Raw genomic sequence first — 23,020 nt, 5'->3', positions numbered from 1 at the left:
CATTATAATCCTGGTACCTTTGATAACTATTATATTAGTTTGTGGTAATATTGGTTTACGGGGAACCACTAGTGGTAGGTCAATGATTTTACCCCGACCCTCAGTTATGGTTTATTGACTTTGAAATATTGCTTAATTGACATGTATTTGTTTGTGTTTATGTTTATGTTTTCTAATGATAAGTCAATGATATTTGGTATACAGTTGTATTAGTATTGGCACATCTCATTTCCATGGAGATTGTTTATTCTTGTACCTTCAGTCATGGTTCATTGACTTAGAATATTTGTAAAACTTACATGTTATAGTGCTGCTATTTTAATTTCAAAATATGCATTATTGAAACTACAAAAAGCAAGACATATCTCTGTGATAACAGTTTATTATCAAATTTGTTCAGTAGATAAATATCGGTATAAATGTCAAAAGCAAGTCAATGCTGATCAACTATTTTAAAAAGAGTTTTTTTTCAATTTGGAAATACATGTATTAATTTTCTGAAAATTGTATTGTAAGCACTCTCTAGACTTTGATATTTATATCAGCAATGTCGAGGAAAAGTTTGCAAGTGTTATAGTATAGATCAAATATTTTTGAAAGAGTTATGGAAATGTTAATTACATTTGAAATTGCATTGCATTTGCTTTGAAGCAATTTTTTCACTATGATATATATATTAACTTTATAAATATTTATCATGGTTATTGTCCATGGACAGATAAAATATGTGCAATTGTTCTTCTATTTAAATGGAAGTTATTGTATAACCTTGGGGATTGTGCTTTCAAATTTTACGAGCATAATAAGTATCTTATATTATTATTTTTGAATATTAGCTAAATAGAAAGAAGAAATATTTTAAAAAGTTGTCTTAGTCTATTAAGAAGTTATGGTAAATGTCCATTATTTTACAGGCAACACAGTTACATCTGGTCCAACAACGGCTATACCAGTTACAGCTGCACCAACTACTGCTTCACCAACTACAGCTGCACCAACTACTGCTGCACCGACTACTGCTGCACCAACTACCGCTGCAATAACTACGTCTCAACCAACAGGTATTTATTTTGATGTTTTATGGTTACATCTAATCTGTACATCTTTACCAACACTTTGTAAGGGATGAAAAGGGGGGTAGAAGCCTTCTCATCCAGAATATCAGGAAAATAAATGACAAATCTTGAATACTGTAAATTTAGAAATTATTGCAAGGTTTTTGTTATGGCGAAAAATAAAAAGTTGTCTTAGTCTATTAAGAAGTTATGGTAAATGTCCATTATTTTACAGGCAACACAGTTACATCTGGTCCAACGACAGCTGGTCCAACAACGGCTATACCAGTTACAGCTGCACCAACTACTGCTTCACCAACTACAGCTGCACCAACTACTGCTGCACCGACTACTGCTGCACCAACTACCGCTGCAATAACTACGTCTCAACCAACAGGTATTTATTTTGATGTTTTATGGTTACATCTAATCTGTACATCTTTACCAACACTTTGTAAGGGATGAAAAGGGGGATAGAAGCCTTCTCATCCAGAATATCAGGAAAATAAATGACAAATCTTGAATACTGTAAATTTAGAAATTATTGCAAGGTTTTTGTTATGGCGAAAAATGCGACAGAGTTGTAAACGCAATAATTTGAACTCGCAATTTGAAATGTTTTATATTAATTAAACAGAAATTTTCTCAAAAATTAAAAAAAATATTTGTTTTTCTCTTATCTTTGCAGAAGGCACCTAGACATGTACTTTTGAGGGTGGTGCTGTATGTTTTTCTCTATATTTTCAGATGGTACCCAGACATGTGCATTTTAAGATGGTGCTCCAAGTTTTTCTCTTATTTTTTCAGATGGCACCTAAACATGTACTTTTGAGGATGGTGCTGTATGTTTTTCTCTTATCTTTTCAGATGGCACCCAGACATGTGCATTTTAAGATGGTGCTCCAAGTTTTTCTCTTATTTTTTCAGATGGCACCTAGACATGTACTTTTGAGGGTGGTGCTCTACGTTTTTCTCTATATTTTCAGATGGCACCCAGACATGTACCTTTGAAGATGGTGCTCCATGTTTTTTGGTTGAAGCTACAAATGATGATTTTGATTGGACTCTTAGAAGTGTAAGTCAAAGTAAAAAGATTTTATTCATGTAAAATCCAAAATATAGATTGTCAACAACACACAAACTAAGAACAAACATTTATCATTACGATCAATTACATTACAAATACATAAGATGATAGAATATATATGTTTGATACATGTATATCAGTACAAAACATAAAAAGAAATATAACTTCATCATGAACAGATTTACAATTTAGTCTTAAATGCCTGGGTATTACTTCATCATCAGCAGATTTATAATTTAGTCTTATATGTCTTGGTATTACTTCATCATGAACAGATTTATAATTTAATCTTAGATGCATGATTTTTGTTACTGGCTTTGAACTATATAGCTGTCAGTACTATGAGTTCTCTCAGATAAGTCCTTTTGTTGTATGGGATGTAAAAGTACCCATTTACTCCACTCTGTGTTTTTATGTCTCACTTATTATGCCTTACTTATTAGGGGCATTATGTTTTTCGGTCTGGTTTCAGTTCATTGATCCTTCTTTCAATTGTTATACATTCGGCTGTCTGTCTGTCTCACTTCAGGTTTACAGTTTTTTGTCAAGGTAGATTTTGATGAAGTTGAAGGCCAATCAATTTGCAACTTAGTACACATGTTCCCTATGATATGATCTTTCTAATTTGCATAATTATACCCCCCCTTTAAAAAATACCCCAGCTTTAAAAAAGGGGGTATACTGTTTTACCTCTGTCTGTCCATCCTTCCATCCTTCCGTCAGTCCATCCGTCCCATGAATATTTTTCGTCCCATTTTTCTCAGGAACTACAATACAGGGATTTCTGAAATTTGGTTTCAGGGTTTTTATAAGTCAGCTATACCCTGTGATGCGTTTTCAGATTCATCACTTGCGAACCTCCTGTTTACCGAACACTTGTATGATTTTACACATGATAGCCAAGTTGAAAATTTTCGTCACATTTTTCTCAGGACAACTACAATACAAGGATTTCTGAAATTTGGTTTCAGGGTTTATATAAGTCAGCTATGCTGTGTGATACGTTTTCAGATTCATCACTCGTCAAATTCCTGTTTACCAAACACTTGTATGATTTAACACATGATAGCCAAGTTGAAAATATTCGTCACATTTTTCTCAGGAACTACAATACAAGGATTTCTGAAATTTGGTTTCAGGGTTTATATAAGTCAGCTATACTGTGTGATACGTTTTCAGATTCATCACTCGTCAAATTCCTGTTTACCAAACACTTGTATGATTTAACACATGATAGCCAAGTTGAAAATATTCGTCACATTTTTCTCAGGAACTACAATACAAGGATTTCTGAAATTTAGTTTCAGGGTTTATATAAGTCTGCCATACTGTGTGACACGTTTTCAGATTCATCACTTGCGGACCTCCTGTTTACCGAACACTTGTATGATTTACAAATGATAGCCAAGTTGAAAATTGTCGTCACGTTTTTCTCAGGAACTACAATACAAGGATTTCTGAAATTTGGTTTCAGGGTTTATATAAGTCTGCCATACTGTGTGATACGTTTTCTGATTCATCACTTGTCAACTTCCTGTTTACCGAACACTTGTATGATTTAATACATGATAGCCAAGTTGAAAATTTGCGTCACATTTTTTCTCAGGAACTACAATTCAAGGATTTCTGAAATTTGGTTTCAGGGTTTATATAAGTCAGCTTTACCGTGTGATGCGTTTTCAGATTCATCACTTGACAACTTCCTGTTAACCGATCACTTGTATGATTTTACACATGATAGCCATGTTGAAAATTGTCGTCACATTTTTCTCAGGAACTACAATACAAGAATTTCTGAAATTTGGTTACAAGGTTTATATAAGCCAGCTATACCGTGTGATGTGTTTTCAGAGTCATCACTCGACAACTTTCTGTTTACCGAACACTTGCATATTTTTACACTATTTATATTATCCACTTGTGGCGGGGGTATCATCAGTGAGCAGTAGCTCGCAGTTTCACTTGTTAGAGTTTTAACCCTAATTTCATGGTCCACTGAACACAGAAAATGATAGTGCGAGTGGGCAGGTTAAAGTTTTTGTTCAAGGTAGTGTTGGGTAAAGCACTATGTTACTGACTTGATATCTAAATCGTCCTGAAAATGCATGAAATATTTGCCACTGGACATCAAGCAACCAACAATCAATGATATCTGAATTTTCCAAGGCTTACCACTACCTTATGTTACTGACTTGATATCTAAATCTTCCAAGGCTTATCACTACCTTATGTTACTGACTCGATATCTAAATCTTCCAAGGATTACCACTACCTTATTTTACTGACTTGATATTTAGATCTTCCAAGGTTTACCACTACCTTATGTTACTGACTTGGTATCTAAATCTTCTAAGGCTTACCACTACCTTTTTGATTCACATAATATAGTCCATTGATGTTTATCAATGTAATGATGCTCAGATATTCAAGTCACAAAACATTGTTACACCTGTCAAGAAAATTATAAAACTTTTGCCAGGTGCAGAAATCTAATATCTCTTCTAAAATTATAAATGATGTTATTGCAATGAGTCAATTTTGAACATTGAAGGTATCACTTATTGTCCAGAATTGTAGTTGAATCACCTACAACGAATTCTTTATTGACACTATTAAATTTCACTTCCCACTGATAAATTAAAGCAATCTTTACCCTTTTGTGCTTACAACCTTTTTTTACACCACTTTCCCAGGTTAGGAGACGGTAGGCCTGCTAACATTTCAAACCCACCACATTCTGTATGTGCCGTTCCCAATTAAGTCTGGAGCTTTTAATTCAGTGGTTGTTGTTTGTTGCTGTGTTAAATGTTTGTTTTTCCTTCATTATTTTGTACATAAATTAGGTCGTAAGTTTTCCTTGTTTTAATTGTTCCACATCTACTTTTTTATACGGGCTAGACAAGATTTTCCCTTCAAAGCTAAAAACAACAAACAAAAATTACAAGTAATAAATTTAATGCTTCTGAAGTGCTTCTCTGGATTTACTTCTTCAGGAACACTTTAACCTGAATATTTGAAAGCCAAGGATGTATAAGTAGCCAAACAGTTGAAGAGTTATATGACCAAAACATACCTAAAAATAGCCAAATCCATTTAAGGTCATCTTTGCCTGAGGGAGTTATAATGGGACAATTGTAGAAATGTTTGTTCTAAATTTTGACTGTAAGACTGAAAGAGTCATTAAAAAGGTATATACATATAGAAACATTCTTTAAAGATAATTTATAGTACTTTATTTATGTAATTATATATAGGGAAGCACTCCATCTGGAGGCACTGGACCACAATCAGCTGTAGAAGGTAGTAAATACAAGTATGTAGAAGTTTCTTCACCAAGAGGTAGCAACGATGTGGCTAGGTTGGAATCATCAACAAACTTGAATGGTAAATTATATATTATTTGTTTTAAGGAATTATCAATAAAACGATATTCTGTGATAAAACTTATTATAGAAATAAACTCATCATAGATGCCAAGATTAAATTTTGTATTTATGCCAGACGCGCATTTCGTCTACAAAAGACTCATCAGTGACGCTCGAGTTAAAAAAAGTTTAAAAAAAACACCAAATAACGTATGAAGTTGAAGAGCATTGAGGACCAAATTTCCTAAAAGGTTTGACCAATGAGAATATGCTAGCCTTTCTGTAAAATCCAGTAAAATGCAACCAAAAGAAAGTAAATGTCTCATGAATAAAGAATATGCTAGCCTTCCGTTAAAAACAGTACATAATCAAAAAGATGAAGAAAAAAAATATTTGCTTATTTGATCTTTAAAAAAAGAATTTCAGCAATTTGTTATTAAATATAGAATATATTGTTTTTTTCCTTAACAGCAGGTGACTATTGTTTGACGTTTCAATATCACATGTTTGGTTTGGATACAATGGGAGATCTCAAAATATTAACCGGAGTTACAGCCCCTGAAAATGAAGTATTTATAGAATCTGGTAACCTTGGTGACCAGTGGAACAAGGGAATGGTTACTATTCATAATTCTGTAGGAATGAAGGTTTGTTTGTTTATAATTAGATGTCTTTATATAAATGGTATAAATTGCAGGAATGAAGGTTTGTTTGTATACAATGAGATGTCTTTATATAAATGATATAGGTTCTGGATGGGATTACATAATAGAGAACAATATTTATAGAATAAAAGGTAAAAAAATAATGAAGAGAGAGAAAAATGGTCCAAAAAAAATTTGTATGGTCCACAGAGCTATAAATTAACCATTATGTCTTATCTAAAAACTTCTATAAAAAGATAAAATCTGACGGGCAGAAATTTGTAGAAAGTTGAGACCTATTGTGTTCTTTAAAGTCAGAACTGTTGAACATCTTTTACTTGTGTTGAAGCCCCTTAATTATCAATTTGACCTTTTTTTTCATTTTTGCCTTTCATCTTGAAAATTATATAAATGGATAGAGAGAAAATTCAAATTATCAAAATTATCAACAAGACAATTTGTTCAAATACCTCCAATGGCTGAAATGGTCAGACTACTAGTTATTTGAGTTATTGTCTTTCAATGACGAATGTGTCCATTGTTGAAGATGAACATAGACCTAGGTGAGCAACACAGGGTCTTTAGTTCAAAAGTTTCCTGCTTATTGTTGTGATCCCCCTAAACAATTTCTTTTAATTTGAATAAAATATAAAGGAAATCACTGATAAATTATAATAATAAACTACTGTAGAAACATTAATTTGTGTGGGGTTAACATTTTGTGGTTTTGTCTATATATAAGATTAAATGGGGATTTAATTTTGTGGTTTTCATTAAATGGAAGTGATAGTATATGAAGATTAATTTTCGTGGGTTTTTTAATTTCGTGAATATATTCTTTCCACTTAAAAACAATGAAATTAAATCCACCACAAAAAATTCTGCTTTTACAGTAGTTAATTTTCTGACATAGAAGATTCATTATTTTTCATTCAGTTCCTATTTTTGTTGATTTTCTACAAACTTTAAATTATCTGAGGACGTGACTTTGTAAAAAGCAAAATCAAATATCCATGAAAAACATTTTTAATTCTTCACCATTTATTGAACTTCACTGAAAATAAATCAATTCACAAAAATCAAACTTTTTGGCTAAAATCAAACATCAATTACCATGAAATTTTTCCAAGAATTGTTTTTTTTACCAAGATATAATGAGGTGATTTAACTTTAAAAATTGTTTATCTTCCAGTTATTTATAGAAGCTAATAAAGTAACATCATGGAAAGGAGATATTGCTATAGACGATATACAACTAATGCCTGGAGCGTGTGCTGGTGGTATGTTAATTATTGTGGTTAGGGTTAGGGTGAGGGAGATATTGCTATAGATGATATACAACTAATGCCTGGAGTGTGTGCTGGTGGTATGTTAATTATTGTGGTTAGGGTTAGGGTTAGGGAGATATTGCTATAGATGATATACAACTAATGCCTGGAGTGTGTGCTGGTGGTATGTTAATTATAGTGGTTAGGGTTAGGGTTAGGGAGATATTGCTATAGATGATATACAACTAATGCCTGGAGCGTGTGCTGGTGGTATGTTAATTATTGTGGTTAGGGTTAGGGAGATATTGCTATATATGATATACAACTAATGCATGGAGCGTGTGCTGGTGGTATGTTAATTATTGTGGTTAGGGTTAGGGTTAGGGAGATATTGCTATATATGATATACAACTAATGCCTGGAGTGTGTGCTAGTGGTATGTTAATTATTGTGGTTAGGGTTAGAGTTAGGGAGATATTGCTATAGATGATATACAACTAATGCCTGGAGTGTGTGCTGGTGGTATGTTAATTATTGTGGTTAGGGTTAGAGTTAGGGAGATATTGCTATAGATGATATACAACTAATGCCTGGATTGTGTGCTGGTGGTATGTTAATTATAGTGGTTAGGGTTAGGGTTAGGGAGATATTGCTTTAGATAATATACAACTAATGCCTGGAGCGTGTGCTGGTGGTATGTTAATTATTGTGGTTAGGGTTAGAGTTAGGGAGATATTGCTATAGATGATATACAACTAATGCCTGGAGCATGTGCTGGTGGTATGTTAATTATTGTGGTTAGGGTTAGGGTTAGGGAGATATTGCTTTAGATGATATACAACTAATGCCTGGAGTGTGTGCTGGTGGTATGTTAATTATTGTGGTTAGGGTTAGGGTTAGGGAGATATTGCTATAGATGATATACAACTAATGCCTGGAGTGTTTGCTGGTTGTATGTTAATTATTGTGGTTAGGGTTAGGGTTAGGGAGATATTGCTATATATGATATACAACTAATGCCTGGAGCGTGTGCTGGTGGTATGTTAATTATAATGGTTAGGGTTAGGGTTAGGGAGATATTGCTATAGATGATATACAACTAATGCCTGGAGTGTGTGCTGGTGGTATGTTAATTATTGTGGTTAGGGTTAGGGTTAGGGAGATATTGCTATATATGATATACAACTAATACCTGGAGCGTGTGCTGGTGGTATGTTAATTATTGTGGTTAGGGTTAGAGTTAGGGATATATTGCTATAGATGATATTCAACTGATGCCTCGAGCGTGTGCTGGTGGTATGTTAATTATAGTGGTTAGGATTAGGGTTAGGGAGATATTGCTATAGATGATATACAACTAATGTCTGGAGCGTGTGCTGGTGGTATGTTAATTATTGTGGTTAGGGTTAGGGTTAGGGAGATATTGCTATATATGATATACAACTAATACCTGGAGCGTGTGCTGGTGGTATGTTAATTATTGTGGTTAGGGTTAGAGTTAGGGATATATTGCTATAGATGATATTCAACTAATGCCTGGAGCGTGTGCTGGTGGTATGTTAATTATTGTGGTTAGGGTTAGGGTTAGGGAGATATTGCTATAGATGATATACAACTAATGCCTGGAGCATGTGCTGGTGGTATGGTAATTATTGTGGTTAGGGTGAGGGTTAGGGAGATATTGCTATATATGATATACAACTAATGCCTGGAGCGTGTGCTGGTGGTATGTTAATTATTGTGGTTAGGGTGAGGGTTAGGGAGATATTGCTATATATGATATACAACTAATGCCTGGAGTGTGTGCTGGTGGTATGGTAATTATAGTGGTTAGGGTAAGGGTTAGGGAGATATTGCTATAGATGATATACAACTAATGCCTGGAGTGTGTGCTGGTGGTATGTTTATTATTGTGGTTAGGGTTAGGATTAGGGAGATATTGCTATAGATGATATACAACTAATGCCTGGAGTGTGTGCTGGTGGTATGTTAATTATTGTGGTTAGGGTTAGAGTTAGGGAGATATTGCTATAGATGATATACAACTAATGCCTGGAGCGTGTGCTGGTGGTATGTTAATTATTGTGGTTAGGGTTAGGGTGAGGGAGATATTGCTATAGATGATATACAACTAATGCCTGGAGTGTGTGCTGGTGGTATGTTAATTATTGTGGTTAGGGTTAGGGTGAGGGAGATATTGCTATATATGATATACAACTAATGCCTGGAGTGTGTGCTGGTGGTATGTTAATTATTGTGGTTAGGGTTAGGGTTTGGGAGATATTGCTATAGATGATATACAACTAATGCCTGGAGCGTGTGCTGGTGGTATGTTAATTATTGTGGTTAGGGTTAGGGTTAGGGAGATATTGCTATATATGATATACAACTAATGCCTGGAGTGTGTGCTGGTGGCATGTTAATTATTGTGGTTAGGGTTAGGGTTAGGGAGATATTGCTATATATGATATACAACTAATGCCTGGAGCATGTGCTGGTGGTATGTTAATTATTGTGGTTAGGGTTAGGGTTAGGGAGATATTGCTATAGATGATATACAACTAATGCCTGGAGCATGTGCTGGTGGTATGTTAATTATTGTGGTTAGGGTTAGGGAGATATTGCTATATATGATATACAACTAATGCCTGGAGCGTGTACTGGTGGCATGTTAATTATTGTAATTAGGGTTAGGGTTAGGGAGATATTGCTATATATGATATACAACTAATGCCTGGAGTGTGTGCTGGTGGCATGTTAATTATTATGGTTAGGGTTAGGGTTAGGGAGATATTGCTATAGATGATATACAACTAATGCCTGGAGCGTGTGCTGGTGGTAGGTTAATTATTGTGGTTAGGGTTAGGGTTAGGGAGATATTGCTATAGATGATATACAACTAATGCCTGGAGTGTGTGCTGGTGGCATGTTAATTATTATTGTTAGGGTTAGGGTTAGGGAGATATTGCTATAGATGATATACAACTAATGCCTGGAGCGTGTGCTGTTGGTATGTTAATTATTATGGTTAGGGTTAGGGTTAGGGAGATATTGCTATAGATGATATACAACTAATGCCTGGAGTGTGTGCTGTTGGTATGTTAATTATTGTGGTTAGGGTTAGGGTAAGGGAGATATTGCTATAGATGATATACAACTAATGCCTGGAGTGTGTGCTGGTGGTATGTTAATTATTGTGGTTAGGGTTAGGGTGAGGGAGATATTGCTATATATGATATACAACTAATGCCTGGAGCATGTGCTGGTGGTATGTTAATTATTGTGGTAAGGGTTAGGGAGATATTGCTATAGATGATATACAACCAATGCCTGGAGTGTGTGCTGGTGGTATGTTAATTATTATGGTTAGGGTTAGGGTTAGGGAGATATTGCTATATATGATATACAACTAATGCCTGGAGTGTGTGCTGGTGGTATGTTAATTATTGTGGTTAGGGTTAGGGAGATATTGCTATATATGATATACAACTAATGCCTGGAGCGTGTGCTGGTGGTATGTTAATTATTGTGGTTAGGGTTAGGGTTAGGGAGATATTGCTATATATGATATACAACTAATGCCTGGAGCGTGTGCTGGTGGTATGTTAATTATAGTGGTTAGGGTTAGGGTTAGGGAGATATTGCTAAAGATGATATACAACTAATGCCTGGAGCGTGTTCTGGTGGTATTTTTATTATTGTGATATCATATAAAATTGAAAATGGAAATGGGGAATATGTCAAAGAGACAACAAACTGACCATAGAGCAGACAACAGCCGAAGCCCCTCATGTTTACTTTACCACATCTGGGATCTGTTTTTGTTTCTGTAAATAACCTGTCAATCAAGGCACATCTCCTGGAACCTTGAGTACAGTATATTATGAAAAAAAGAGTAAGGGTAAATTTTTTTGGCACTACTTGGATTAAAGTAGTGACTCAAGAATATGTGCTGTTAAGTAACCCTAACCCTAACAGAGTTAGGGAATATCCTTTAAATAGTAAAATCTAAAACACGGGAAAATAAACCACTTTATGGTGAGTATTTTAAAGTTTTGATATCAAATTGAGAATGGAAAACAGGAATGTGTCAAAGGGACAACAACGCGACCAAAGAGCAGACAACAATTGAAGGCCACCAATTGGTCTTCAATGCAGTGAGAAATGCCCGCATCTGGAGGCATGCTTCAGCTGGCCCTTAAACAAAAATTTATACTAGTTAAGTGATAATGTACGTTATACTAAACTCCACAATATACACAAGAAACTAAAATTAAAAAGCCTACAAGATTAACAAAGGCCAGAGTAGGGAACATCCTTTAAATACCACTTACTGGTGAGTTTTATAAAGTTTTTATGTCCAACCAAGATAGAAGAGGGGAATTATGTTTTATGGTCTGTTGGTCCGTTTATCTATCTGTTCTGCTTCAGGTTAAATTTTTTGGTCAAGGTACTTTTTTTTTTATGAAGTTGAAGTTCAATCAACTTGAAATTTAGTACACATGTTCCCTATAATATGATCTTTCTCATTTTAGTGCCAAATTTTTAACCCCAATTTCACGGTACACTGAACATAGAAAATGATAGTGTGATTGGGGCATCTGTGTACTATGGACACATTCTTGGGGTTTTTTTTGTCTCGCTTGGAGTCAAAAAGCGATACATAGGTATGCTGTTTCCGGCGTTTGCGGGCGCGACGGCTAGAACAATGTATTAGTTTGTGATTAGGTGTAGTTTATGGTGAACGGCAAGTGGTAGGTCAATCATATTTGGTATACAGTTGTATAAGCATTGGCACATCTCATTTCCATGGAGATTAAAATCACATTTTCTTAAAACTGGATGTTGACTTGACAATGGTAAAACACGGACCATAAACAGATACGTAAAATTCGTGTATGTTTACAAAGCACGAATGAGTGAAGATGCTCTTTCCGCGTTATTTCTTCAACAAAATACTTGAAATGAACATTGGATACGGGTATCAATGATAATTTTAGCATTTTTGAAGAAATGTAGGAAGCATAATTAAATTTCCCACATGTACACATGCGCACATGTGTTCTAGTTCATATAACGTAGTTCTGACGATTTTTCATTTAAAACCTTTTTAAATTTTTCATCAAATCATGTTGATAAACTAATTTCTTAGAATTTTAATCTTTTGGACTAAATCAATTAGATAATAACCGCTGAAATGTAAGAAAATAATTGTGAATAGACCGATCAATTTATACGATGTCCAGTACTGAAAATAGTTTACCTGTCACCTTCAGCTGTCAAACAACTAATTAGCCTTGATTAAAATTAGAAAGAATTGAAGTAGTGGTTGTTTTGATAGTAATTAATCATCATGTCACATTTATGACCGGAAATGTGTGGATGTCAGAGGCAAAAGGTTGGGACAAAAAGATCGTGAATTATTTTAAATGACCGAAAAAGCTTTGAAAACTAAAAAGTAGATGACCGTTTTATGCTTTGCCCAGCCGGAATTTTACCGGACATTATACAAATGACCGGAATATATGACCGTTTTGGAAGTCCTGATTTGAACTATGTTCTTCCATTTTAATGGAAGTTACACTGAAATGGAGTAATGTTTAGTGATTGATAGTTTATTGATAACATTCTGGCGTATCACAAACAAACAACTTGTAACGTCTCATTTCATTGGCCGAAAGATTCAAAAACCACAACAGTAGTTGTGTGCACGTGAATTGACACAGGTGACTGACAATGGGATGTACTATGTTACTACGAACGTAAAAACAAGAATTTGTTAAGTTTACGAATCTTTAGTCAAAACAGACTGAAAATAAAAAGACAGGACTGAGATTACAACTAAAAAAGAATAAAAGTTTCATCCAAGTCTCCCCCAATCAAAATTAAATAAATGGTAGATCGTTTAATTCAGAACCAACTGAGAGGAGACAGTTGAATTAAATATTTCGACGTGAAAAATGTTAAGATTTTAAAGTTTAAAATTTTACTATTACACAAAATTATAAAATGAATGAATTTTACATGCAGATGTATAAAAGTAAGAATTGCTATGGGATAATCAAGCACACAATCATCCATGTGCTTACGACGATGGAAGGTTATAACAATCTTGACTGACTAAATGAATACTGACCAGTCCATTTAACTGTACGCGTGTTCTAGTTCGCAAGTGTGAGGTCAAAGGTTTGAATTGACCAATGAAAACGATCGTTCCTTAACGAGTTAATCTAATAAAGTTTGTTTGACTGATTACGTCACACTACCTTTCGCTAAGCTTGGCCGCAGTTAAGTGTATTGTATTACCTTCGGGATTGTGCTTTCAAATTTTACGAGTATAATAAGTATCTTATATATTATTATTTTTGATAAAGATAAATAGAAACAAGAAATATTTTAAAAAGTTGTCTCAGTCTAATAAGAAATCATGGTAAAAGGTCCATTATTTTACAGGCAACCCAGTTACATCTGGTCCAACTACCACTGGTCCAACAACGGCTGCACCAGTTACAGCTGCACCAACTACATCTACGGCTGCACCAACTACCGCTGCACCAACTACAACTAATCCGACTACCGCTGCACCAACTACTGCTTCACCGACTACGTCTCAACCAACAGGTAATTATTTTGATGTTTTATGATTACATCTGTACATTTTTACCATTACTTTGTAGGGGGTGAAAAGGGGGTAGAAGCCTTCTCATCCAGAATATCAGTTGTAGAGGATGAAAAGCGGGGTAGAAGCCTTCTCATCCAGAATATCAGGGAAATAAATGACAAATCTTGAATACTGTAAATTTAGAAATTATTGCAACGTTTTTATTATTGCGAAAAATGCAACAGAGTTGTAAACGCAATAATAAAAATTAAAATCGCATTTAAGTCTAAAATGAAAAAATCGCAATAATAAATGCAAGAAATTATTTCTGAATTTACAGTATCTTATAAAATAATGTGTCTTTTCTCTTGTCACCATATAATTAAATCCTGATTTTTAAATTCCAGATGATGAGACTTTTAAACTATTCTTGAATAGACTACTTTCATATTACCAACTTTTGACTCCAGAGTTTATATATTTTCGACTGGTTACCTTCACTAACAGTGCTCGGACATGCTGGTTCAAAGTCAAAATGGCACTCAGACATTTACATTTAAAGATGTTGCTTCATGTTTTTCTCTTATCTTTTCAGAAGGCACTTAGACATGTACTTTTGGGGGTGTTGCTGTATGTTTTTCTCTTATCTTTTCAGATGGCACCTAGACATGTACATTTTAAGATGGTGCTCCATGTTTTTCTCTTATCTTTTCAGAAGGCACCTAGGCATGTACATTTGAGGGTGGTGCTCTACGTTTTTCTCTTATTTTTTCAGATGGCACCTAGACATGTACATTTGAGGGTGGTGCTCCATGTTTTTCTCTTATCTTTTCAGATGGCACCTAAACATGTACATTTGAGGGTGGTGCTCTACGTTTTTCTCTTTATTTTCAGATGGCACCCAGACATGTACATTTGAAGATGGTGCTCCATGTTTTTTGGTTGAAGCTACAAATGATGATTTTGATTGGACCCTTAAAAGTGTAAGTCAAAGTAAAAAGATTTTATTCATGTAAAATCCAAAATATAGATTGTCAACAACACACAAACTAAGAACAAACATTTATCATTACAATCAATTACATTACAAATACATAAGATGATAGAATTTATATGTTTAATATATTAGTACGAAACATAAAAAGAAATATAAACAGATATACTGTAAATTCAATTTGTGTATTGATGATCAAATAGCCCAGGTATTACTTCATCATGAACAGATTTATAATTTAGTCTTAGATGCCTAGGTATTACTTCAGCATGAACAGATTTATGATTTAGTCTTAGATGCCTGGGTATTACATCATCATGAACAGATTTATGATTTAGTCTTAGATGTCTAGGTATAACTTCATCATGAACAGATTTATAATTTAGGCTTAGATGCCTGGGTATTACTTCATCATGAACAGATTTATAATTTAGTCTTAGATGCCTAAGTATAACTTCATCATGAACAGATTTATAATTTAGTCTTAGATGCCTAAGTATAACTTCATCATGAACAGATTTATAATTTAGTCTTAGATGCCTGGGTATTACTTCATCATGAACAGATTTATAATTTAGTCTTAGATGCCTAGGTATAACTTCATCATGAACAGATTAATAATTTAATCTTAGATGCATGATTTTTGTTACTGGCTCTGAACTATAGCTGTTAGTAACTGTGAGTTCTCTCAGATATTGAAGACCTTTTGTTGTATGGGATGTAAAAGTACCCATTAACTTCCACTCTTTTATGTCTCTTATTATGCCTTATTAAATAGGTGCATTATGTTTTTCGGTCTGGGTTTCCGTTCATTGATCTTTCTTTCAATTGTTATACATTTGTATGTCTGTCTGACTCACTTCAGGTTTAAAGTGTTTGGTCAAGGTAGACTTTGATGAAGTTGAAGTCCAATCAACTTGCAACTTAGTACACATTTCCTTATCATGATATGATCTTTAAATTAGAGTTTTAACCCAAATCTAACGGTCCACAGAAAATGATAGTGCGAGTGTGCAGGTTAAAGTTCAAGGTAGTGTTGGGTAGAGCCCACTGACTTGATATCAGTAAATCTTCCAAGACTTACCACTACCTTATGTTACTGACTTGATATCTAAATCTTCCAAGGCTTACAACTCCCCTATGTTACTGACTTGATATCTAAATCTTCCAAGGTTTACCACTACCTTTTTGATTCACAAATTATAGTCCATTGATGTTTATCAATGTTATATATGCTCAGATATTCAAGTCACAAAACGAGGTTACACCTGTCAAGAAAATTATAAAACTTTTGCAAGGTACAGAAATCTAATATCTCTTCTAAAATTATAAATGATGTTATTGAGTCAATTTTAAAAATTGAAAGTATTACTAATTGTCCAGAATTGTAGTTGAATCAGCTACAACCAATTCTTTATTGACATTACACTATTTAATTTTACTTCCCACTGACAAATTAAAGCAATCTTTACCCTTTTGTATTTACACCACTGTCCCAGGTTAGGAGAGGGTAGGCCTGCAAACATTTTCAACCCCACCACATTCCAACCACATTATGTATGTGCCGTTCCCAATTAAGTCTGGAGCTTGTTATTCAGTGGTTATTGTTTGTTGCTGTGTTACATGTTTATTTTTCCTTCATTATTCAAAATTAGTTCGTAAGTTTTCTCGTTTTAATTGTTCCACATCTACTTTTTTATACGGGCTAGACAAGATTTCCCTTCAAAGCAGGTTTAAAAAAAAATAGCAAGTAATAAATTTAATGCTTCTGAAGTGCTTCTCTGGATTTACTTCTTCGGGAACACTTAAAACTGAATATTTGAAAGCCAAGGATGTATAAGTACCCAAACAGTTGAAGAGTTATATGACCAAAACATACCTAAAAATAGCCAAATCCATCTAAGGTCATCTTTGCTTGAGGGAGTAATAATAATGGGACAATTGTAGAAATGTTTGTTCTAAATTAAAAAGATATATACATATAGAAACATTCTTTAAAGATAATTTATAGTACTTTATTTATGTAATTATATATAGGGAAGCACTCCATCTGGAGGCACTGGACCACAATCAGCTGTAGAAGGCAGTAAATACAAGTATGTAGAAGTTTCTTCGCCAATAGGTAGCAACGATGTGGCTAGGTTGGAATCGTCATTAAACTTAAATGGTAAATTATATATTATTTGTTTTAAGGAATTATCAATAAAACGATATTCTGTGATATAACTTATTATAGAAATAAACTCATCATATATACCAGGATTAAAGTTTGTATTTACACCAGACTTGCATTTCGTCTACAAAGACTCATCAGTGACGCTCGAGTTCAAAAAAGTTTAAAAGGCCAAATAACATACAAAGACTTGAAGAGCATTGAGGACCAAAATTACTAAAAGTTTTGACCAATGAGAATATGCTAGCCTTTCTGTAAAAACCAGTAAAATGCAACCAGAAGAAAGTATATGTCTCATGAATAAAGAAAATATGCAAGCCTTCTGTTAAAAACAGTATAAAATCAAAAAGATGAAGAAAAAAAATATTTACTTATTTGATCTTTAAAAAAAGAATTTCAGCAATTTGTTATTGAATATAGAATATATTGTTTTTTTCCTTAACAGCTGGTGATTATTGTTTGACTTTTCAATATCACATGTTTGGTTTGGATACAATGGGAGATCTCAAAATATCAACCGGAGTTACAGCCCCTGAAAATGAAGTATTTATAGAATCTGGTAACCTTGGTGACCAGTGGAACAAGGGAATGGTTACAATTTCTAATGCTGCAGGAATGAAGGTTTGTTTGTTTATAATTAGATGTCTTTATATCAATAGTATAAATTGCAGGAATGAAGGTTTGTTTGTATACAATTAGATGTTTTTATATAAATTATATTTGTTCTGTATGGGATTACAAAATAGAGAACAATATTTATAGAATAAAAGGTTAAAAAAAATAATGAATAGAGAGAAAAATGGTCCAAAAAAATTTGTATGGTCCACAGAGCTATAAATTAACCATAATGTCTTATTTAAAAACCTCTATAAAAAGAGAAAATCTGACAAGCATAAATATGTAGAAGATTGAGCTCTACTTATTGTATTTTTCAAGTCAAAACTGTTGAACATTTTTTATTCGTGTTGAAGCCCCTTAATTATGAATTTACCCATTTTTTTATTTTTGCCTTTCATCTTGAAAATTATATAAATGGATAGAGAGAAAATTCAAATTATGAAAATTATCAACAAGACAATTTGTTCAAATAACTCCAATGGCTGAAATGGTCAGACTACTAGTTATTTGAGTTATTGTCTTTCAATTACGAATGTGTCCATTGTTGAAGATGAACATAGACCTAGGTGAGCAACACAGGATCTTTAGTTCAAAAGTTTCCTGCTTATTGTTGTGATCCCCCTAAACAATTTCTTTGAATTTGAATAAAATATTAAGGAAATCACTGATATATAAATTATAATAATAATCTACTGTAGAAACATTATTTTTTGTGGGGTTAACATTTTGTGGTTTTGTCTATATATACGATTTAATGGGGATTTATATATATATAGTATATGAAGGTTAATTTTCGTGGGTTTTTTAATTTCGTGAATATATTCTTTCAACTTAAAAACAATGAATTTAAATCCACCACAAAAATTTCTGCTTTTACAGTAGTTAATTTTCTGACATAGAAGATTCATTATTTTTCATTCAGTTTCTATTTTTGTTGATTTTCTACAAACTTTAAATTATCTGAGGACGTGACTTTGTAAAAAGCACAATCAAATATCCATGGAAAACATTTTTAATTCATGGCCATTTATTGAACTTCACTAAAAATAAATCGATTCACAAAAATTAGACTTTTCGGCTAAAATCAAACATCAATTACCATGAAATTTTTCCAAGAATTGTTTTTTTTTACCAAGATATAATGAAGTGATTTAATTTTAAAAATTGTTTATCTTTCAGTTATTTATAGAAGCTAATAAAGTAACATCATGGAAAGGAGATATTGCTATAGATGATATACAACTAATGCCTGGAGCGTGTGCTGGTGGTATGTTAATTATTGTGGTTAGGGTTAGGGTAAGGGAGATATTGCTATAGATGATATACAACTAATGCCTGGAGTTTGTGCTGGTGGTATGTTAATTATTGTGGTTAGGGTTAGGGTAAGGGAGATATTGCTATAGATGATATTCAACTAATACCTGGAGCGTGTGCTGGTGGTATGTTAATTATTGTGGTTAGGGTTAGGGTTAGGGAGATATTGCTATAGATGATATACAACTAATGACTGGAGCGTGTGCTGGTGGTATGTTAATTATTGTGGTTAGGGTGAGGATTAGGGAGATATTGCTATAGATGATATACAACTAATGACTGGAGCGTGTGCTGGTGGTATGTTAATTATTGTGGTTAGGGTTAGGGTTAGGAAGATATTGCTATAGATGATATACAACTAATGCCTGGAGCGTGTGCTGGTGGTATGTTAATTATAGTGGTTAGGGTAAGGGTAAGGGAGGTATTGCTATAGATAATATACAACTAATGCCTGGAGTGTGTGCTGGTGGTATGTTTATTATTGTGATATCATATAAAATTGAAAATGGAAATGGGGAATATGTCAAAGAGACAACAAACTGACCATAGAGCAGACAACAGCCGAAGCCCCTCATGTTTACTTTACCACATCTGGGATCTGTTTCTGTTTTTGTAAATAACCTGCCAATCAAGGCACATCTCCTAGAACCTGGAGTACAGTATATTATGAAAAAAAAAGTAAGGGTAATTTTTATTGGCACTACTTTGATTAAAGTAGTGACTCCAGAATATGGGATGTTAAGTAACCCTAACCCTAACAGAGTAGGGAATATCCTTTTAATAGTAAAATTTAAACCACGGAAAAATAAACCACTTTATGGTGAGTATTTTAAAGTTTTGATATCAAATTGAGAATGGAAAAGAGGAATGTGTCAAAGGGACAACAACGCGATGAAAGAGCAGACAACAGCTGAAGGCTACGAATTGGCCTTCAATGCAGTGAGAAATGCCCTCATCTGGAGGCATGCTTCAGCTGGCCCCTAAACAAAAATGTATACTAGTTAAGTGATAATGGACGTCATACTAAACTCCAAAATATACACAAAAACTAAAATTAAAAAGCCTACAAGATTAATAAAGGCCAGAGTAGGGAACATCCTTTAAATACCACTTACTGGTGAGTGTTATAAAGTTTTTATGTCCAACCAAGATAGAAAAGGGGAATTATGTTTTCTGGTCTGTTGGTCCGTTTATCTATCTGTTCTGCCTCAGGTTAAATGTTTTGGTCAAGGTAATTTTTTTTTATGAAGTTGAAGTTCAATCAACTTGAAATTTAGTACACATGTTCCCTATAATATGATCTTTCTCATTTCAGTGCCAAATTTTTAACCCCAATTTCACGGTCCACTGAACATAGAAAATGATAGTGTGATTGGGGCATCTGTGTACTATGGACACATTCTTGTTTTTTTTGTCTCGCTTGGAGTCAAAAAGCGAGACATAGGTATGCTATTTCCGGCGTCGGCGGGTACGACGGCTAGAACAATGTATTAGTTTGTGATTAGGTGTAGTTTATGGTGAACGGCAAGTGGTAGGTCAATCATATTTGGTACACAGTTGTATAAGCATTGGCACATCTCATTTCCATTGAGATTAAAATCACATTTTCTTAAAACTGGATGTTGACTTGACAATCATGGTAAAACACGGACCATAAACGGGTACGTGTACAAAGCACGACTGAGTGAAGAAGCTCTTTCCGCATTATTTCTTCAACAAAATACTGAAATGAACGTTGGATACGGCTACAATGATAATTTTAGCATTTTTTGAATAAATGTAGGACGCATAATTAAATTTCCCACCTGTTCACATGCGCACATGTGTTCTAGTTCATATAACGTAGTTCTGACGATTTTTCATTTAAAACCCTTTTAAATTTTTCTTCAAATCATGTTGATAAACTAATTTCTTAGAATTTTAATCTTTTGGACTAAATCAATTAGATAATAACCGCTGAAATGGTAGAAAATAATTGTGAATAGACCGATCAATTTATACGATGCCCAGTACTGAAAATAGTTTACCTGTCACCTTCAGCTGTCCAACAACTAATTAGCCTTGATTAAAATTAGAAAGTATTGAAGTAGGGGTTGTTTTGATAGTAGTTAATCATCATGTCACATTTATGACCGGAAATGTGTGGATGTCAGAGGCAGAAGGTTGGGACAAAAAGATCGTGAATTATATTAAAATGACCGAAAAAAACCTTGAAAACTATGCTTTGCCCAGCCGGAATTTTACCGGACATTATACAAATGACCGGAATATATGACCGTTTTGGAAGCCCTGATTTGAACTCTGTTCTTCCATTTAAATGGAAGTTACACTGAAATAAATAAAGTTTAGTGATTGATAGTTTATTGATAACATTCTGGCGTATCACAAACAAACAACTTGTAACGTCTCATTTCATTGGCCGAAAGATTCAAAAACCACAACAGTAGTAGTGTGCACGTGAATTGACACAGGTGACTGACAATGGAATGTACTATGGTACCACGAACGTAAAAACAAGAATTTGTTTAGTTTACAAATCTTTAGTCAAAAGAATTATATAGATGTTTTGTGAATTTCAAATAGTTGTGTCGATACATTATACTACAGCAACACAATTATCTTGTACGTACCGCATTATGAAAAATATAAGGATAAAATAAAAATACATGTGCCGCTTTTATATGGATGAATAATGAACCACTGTTAATTTCTTTCAATGTCGTAGTTACTTATGATCAGGATCTCATAATACTGATCCATTACAATATTTACAATAATTTATGATGGGTTGCACATTCCTCTTCTCGTGTTTTCATGCTATGAAACGAACACACATAACGTTACACAGTAGCTAAGCGTTTGGTCTTTCTGAAATTACGTATCATAAACGAGCAAATTGTCCCCGAAGTATAGAAAAAAAAATTGTATCATGTGTGCACGTGAATGAAGACGAAGTATGCAATGTACTATCATGGTCACCACGAAATTCAAATGAATTCAGTGAAGGCATGTTAGTTGAAAAAGGATTAAAATGTTACATCGCCGAAGATGTTTTCTTTTGTATGTGTGGAACTAAAAAAATTAATAAATACTGGTGAGAAATATCGTAGTTTATAAGGAACAATATAAATGTACTGTTTTCGAATTTAGTTGGATGAAAACTTATCTTTTAATTTCATACCGTAAGAATAGTGATTTGCAGAACATTGTTGAACTATCCGCCAAAGTGACGTGTAGTATACATGCGTATTTAAAATGAAATACAAAATCATACATTAGACCCTTGGTTTTCCCGTTCGAATGGTTTTACACTAGTAATTTTGGGGCCCTTTATAGATTATTGTTCGGTGTAAGCCAAGGCTCCGTGTTGAAGGCCGTACATTGACCTATAATGGTTTACTTTTATAAATTGTAATTTGGATGGAGAGTTGTCTCATTGGCACTCATACCACATCTTCCTATATCTATGTGTAATAAACTGATAAACGAAATTTTACATAATTGCACAAGAAGGGACTCATCTTTTTATCAATACATGTAATGAATAAACACCCTTTTAAAAACTGACAGTTTTCTATGTAACTATTTATTAAATATTTACAATATATAATTTACGGTCGTTTTCAACCGAGAATAGCAAAACAGTTATTTATAAAATTCATGAAATTTATCGCTGGAATTTATAAAGTACTATTCCTTCCACTGTGCCATTGTTTGCCATCTCTCTAAACAAAGCATGGTTGGTTAGATGTTCTGAATTTACTTAAAATTTCGTGGGTTTTTTTTCAAAATCAAGTAAACTGAATCAGAAAAAAATCCCACTATCTTTAGTCAAATACATGAAACTTGCTAAAGATAGATAAACAAACTTGGCAAAAAAAAAACAGGCAGGATGACGATT

The 23,020-nt window shown here is 33.7% G+C and overlaps 1 protein-coding gene across 12 annotated transcripts in view; it reads left to right on the top strand.

Moving 5' to 3' along the window:
• LOC139489323 (MAM and LDL-receptor class A domain-containing protein 1-like) overlaps positions 1 to 23,020 on the top strand; it is a 124,426-nt gene that overhangs the window by 65,756 nt on the left and 35,650 nt on the right. For 6 of the 12 annotated variants that reach the window (XM_071275625.1, XM_071275620.1, XM_071275618.1 and 3 more), the window contains 11 exons: positions 915 to 1,061; positions 1,291 to 1,452; positions 2,042 to 2,130; positions 5,397 to 5,526; positions 5,979 to 6,154; positions 7,344 to 7,431; positions 13,873 to 14,040; positions 14,915 to 15,003; positions 17,052 to 17,181; positions 17,633 to 17,808; positions 18,985 to 19,072. In XM_071275625.1, coding sequence (XP_071131726.1) covers positions 915 to 1,061; positions 1,291 to 1,452; positions 2,042 to 2,130; positions 5,397 to 5,526; positions 5,979 to 6,154; positions 7,344 to 7,431; positions 13,873 to 14,040; positions 14,915 to 15,003; positions 17,052 to 17,181; positions 17,633 to 17,808; positions 18,985 to 19,072 — 1,443 coding nt within the window. Of the gene's footprint in view, positions 1 to 914; positions 1,062 to 1,290; positions 1,453 to 2,041; positions 2,131 to 5,396; positions 5,527 to 5,978; positions 6,155 to 7,343; positions 7,432 to 13,872; positions 14,041 to 14,912; positions 15,004 to 17,051; positions 17,182 to 17,632; positions 17,809 to 18,984; positions 19,073 to 23,020 lie in introns of all 12 variants that reach the window. The other 6 variants (XM_071275619.1, XM_071275621.1, XM_071275622.1 and 3 more) reach the window with 6 other exon arrangements.

The sequence above is a fragment of the Mytilus edulis genome, chromosome 9 (assembly GCF_963676685.1).
Source record: "Mytilus edulis chromosome 9, xbMytEdul2.2, whole genome shotgun sequence".
NCBI classification, from domain to species: Eukaryota; Metazoa; Mollusca; class Bivalvia; order Mytilida; family Mytilidae; genus Mytilus; species Mytilus edulis.
The sequence above is the reverse complement of the archived record's forward strand: the minus strand, read 5'-3'. Positions and strand labels throughout refer to the sequence as shown.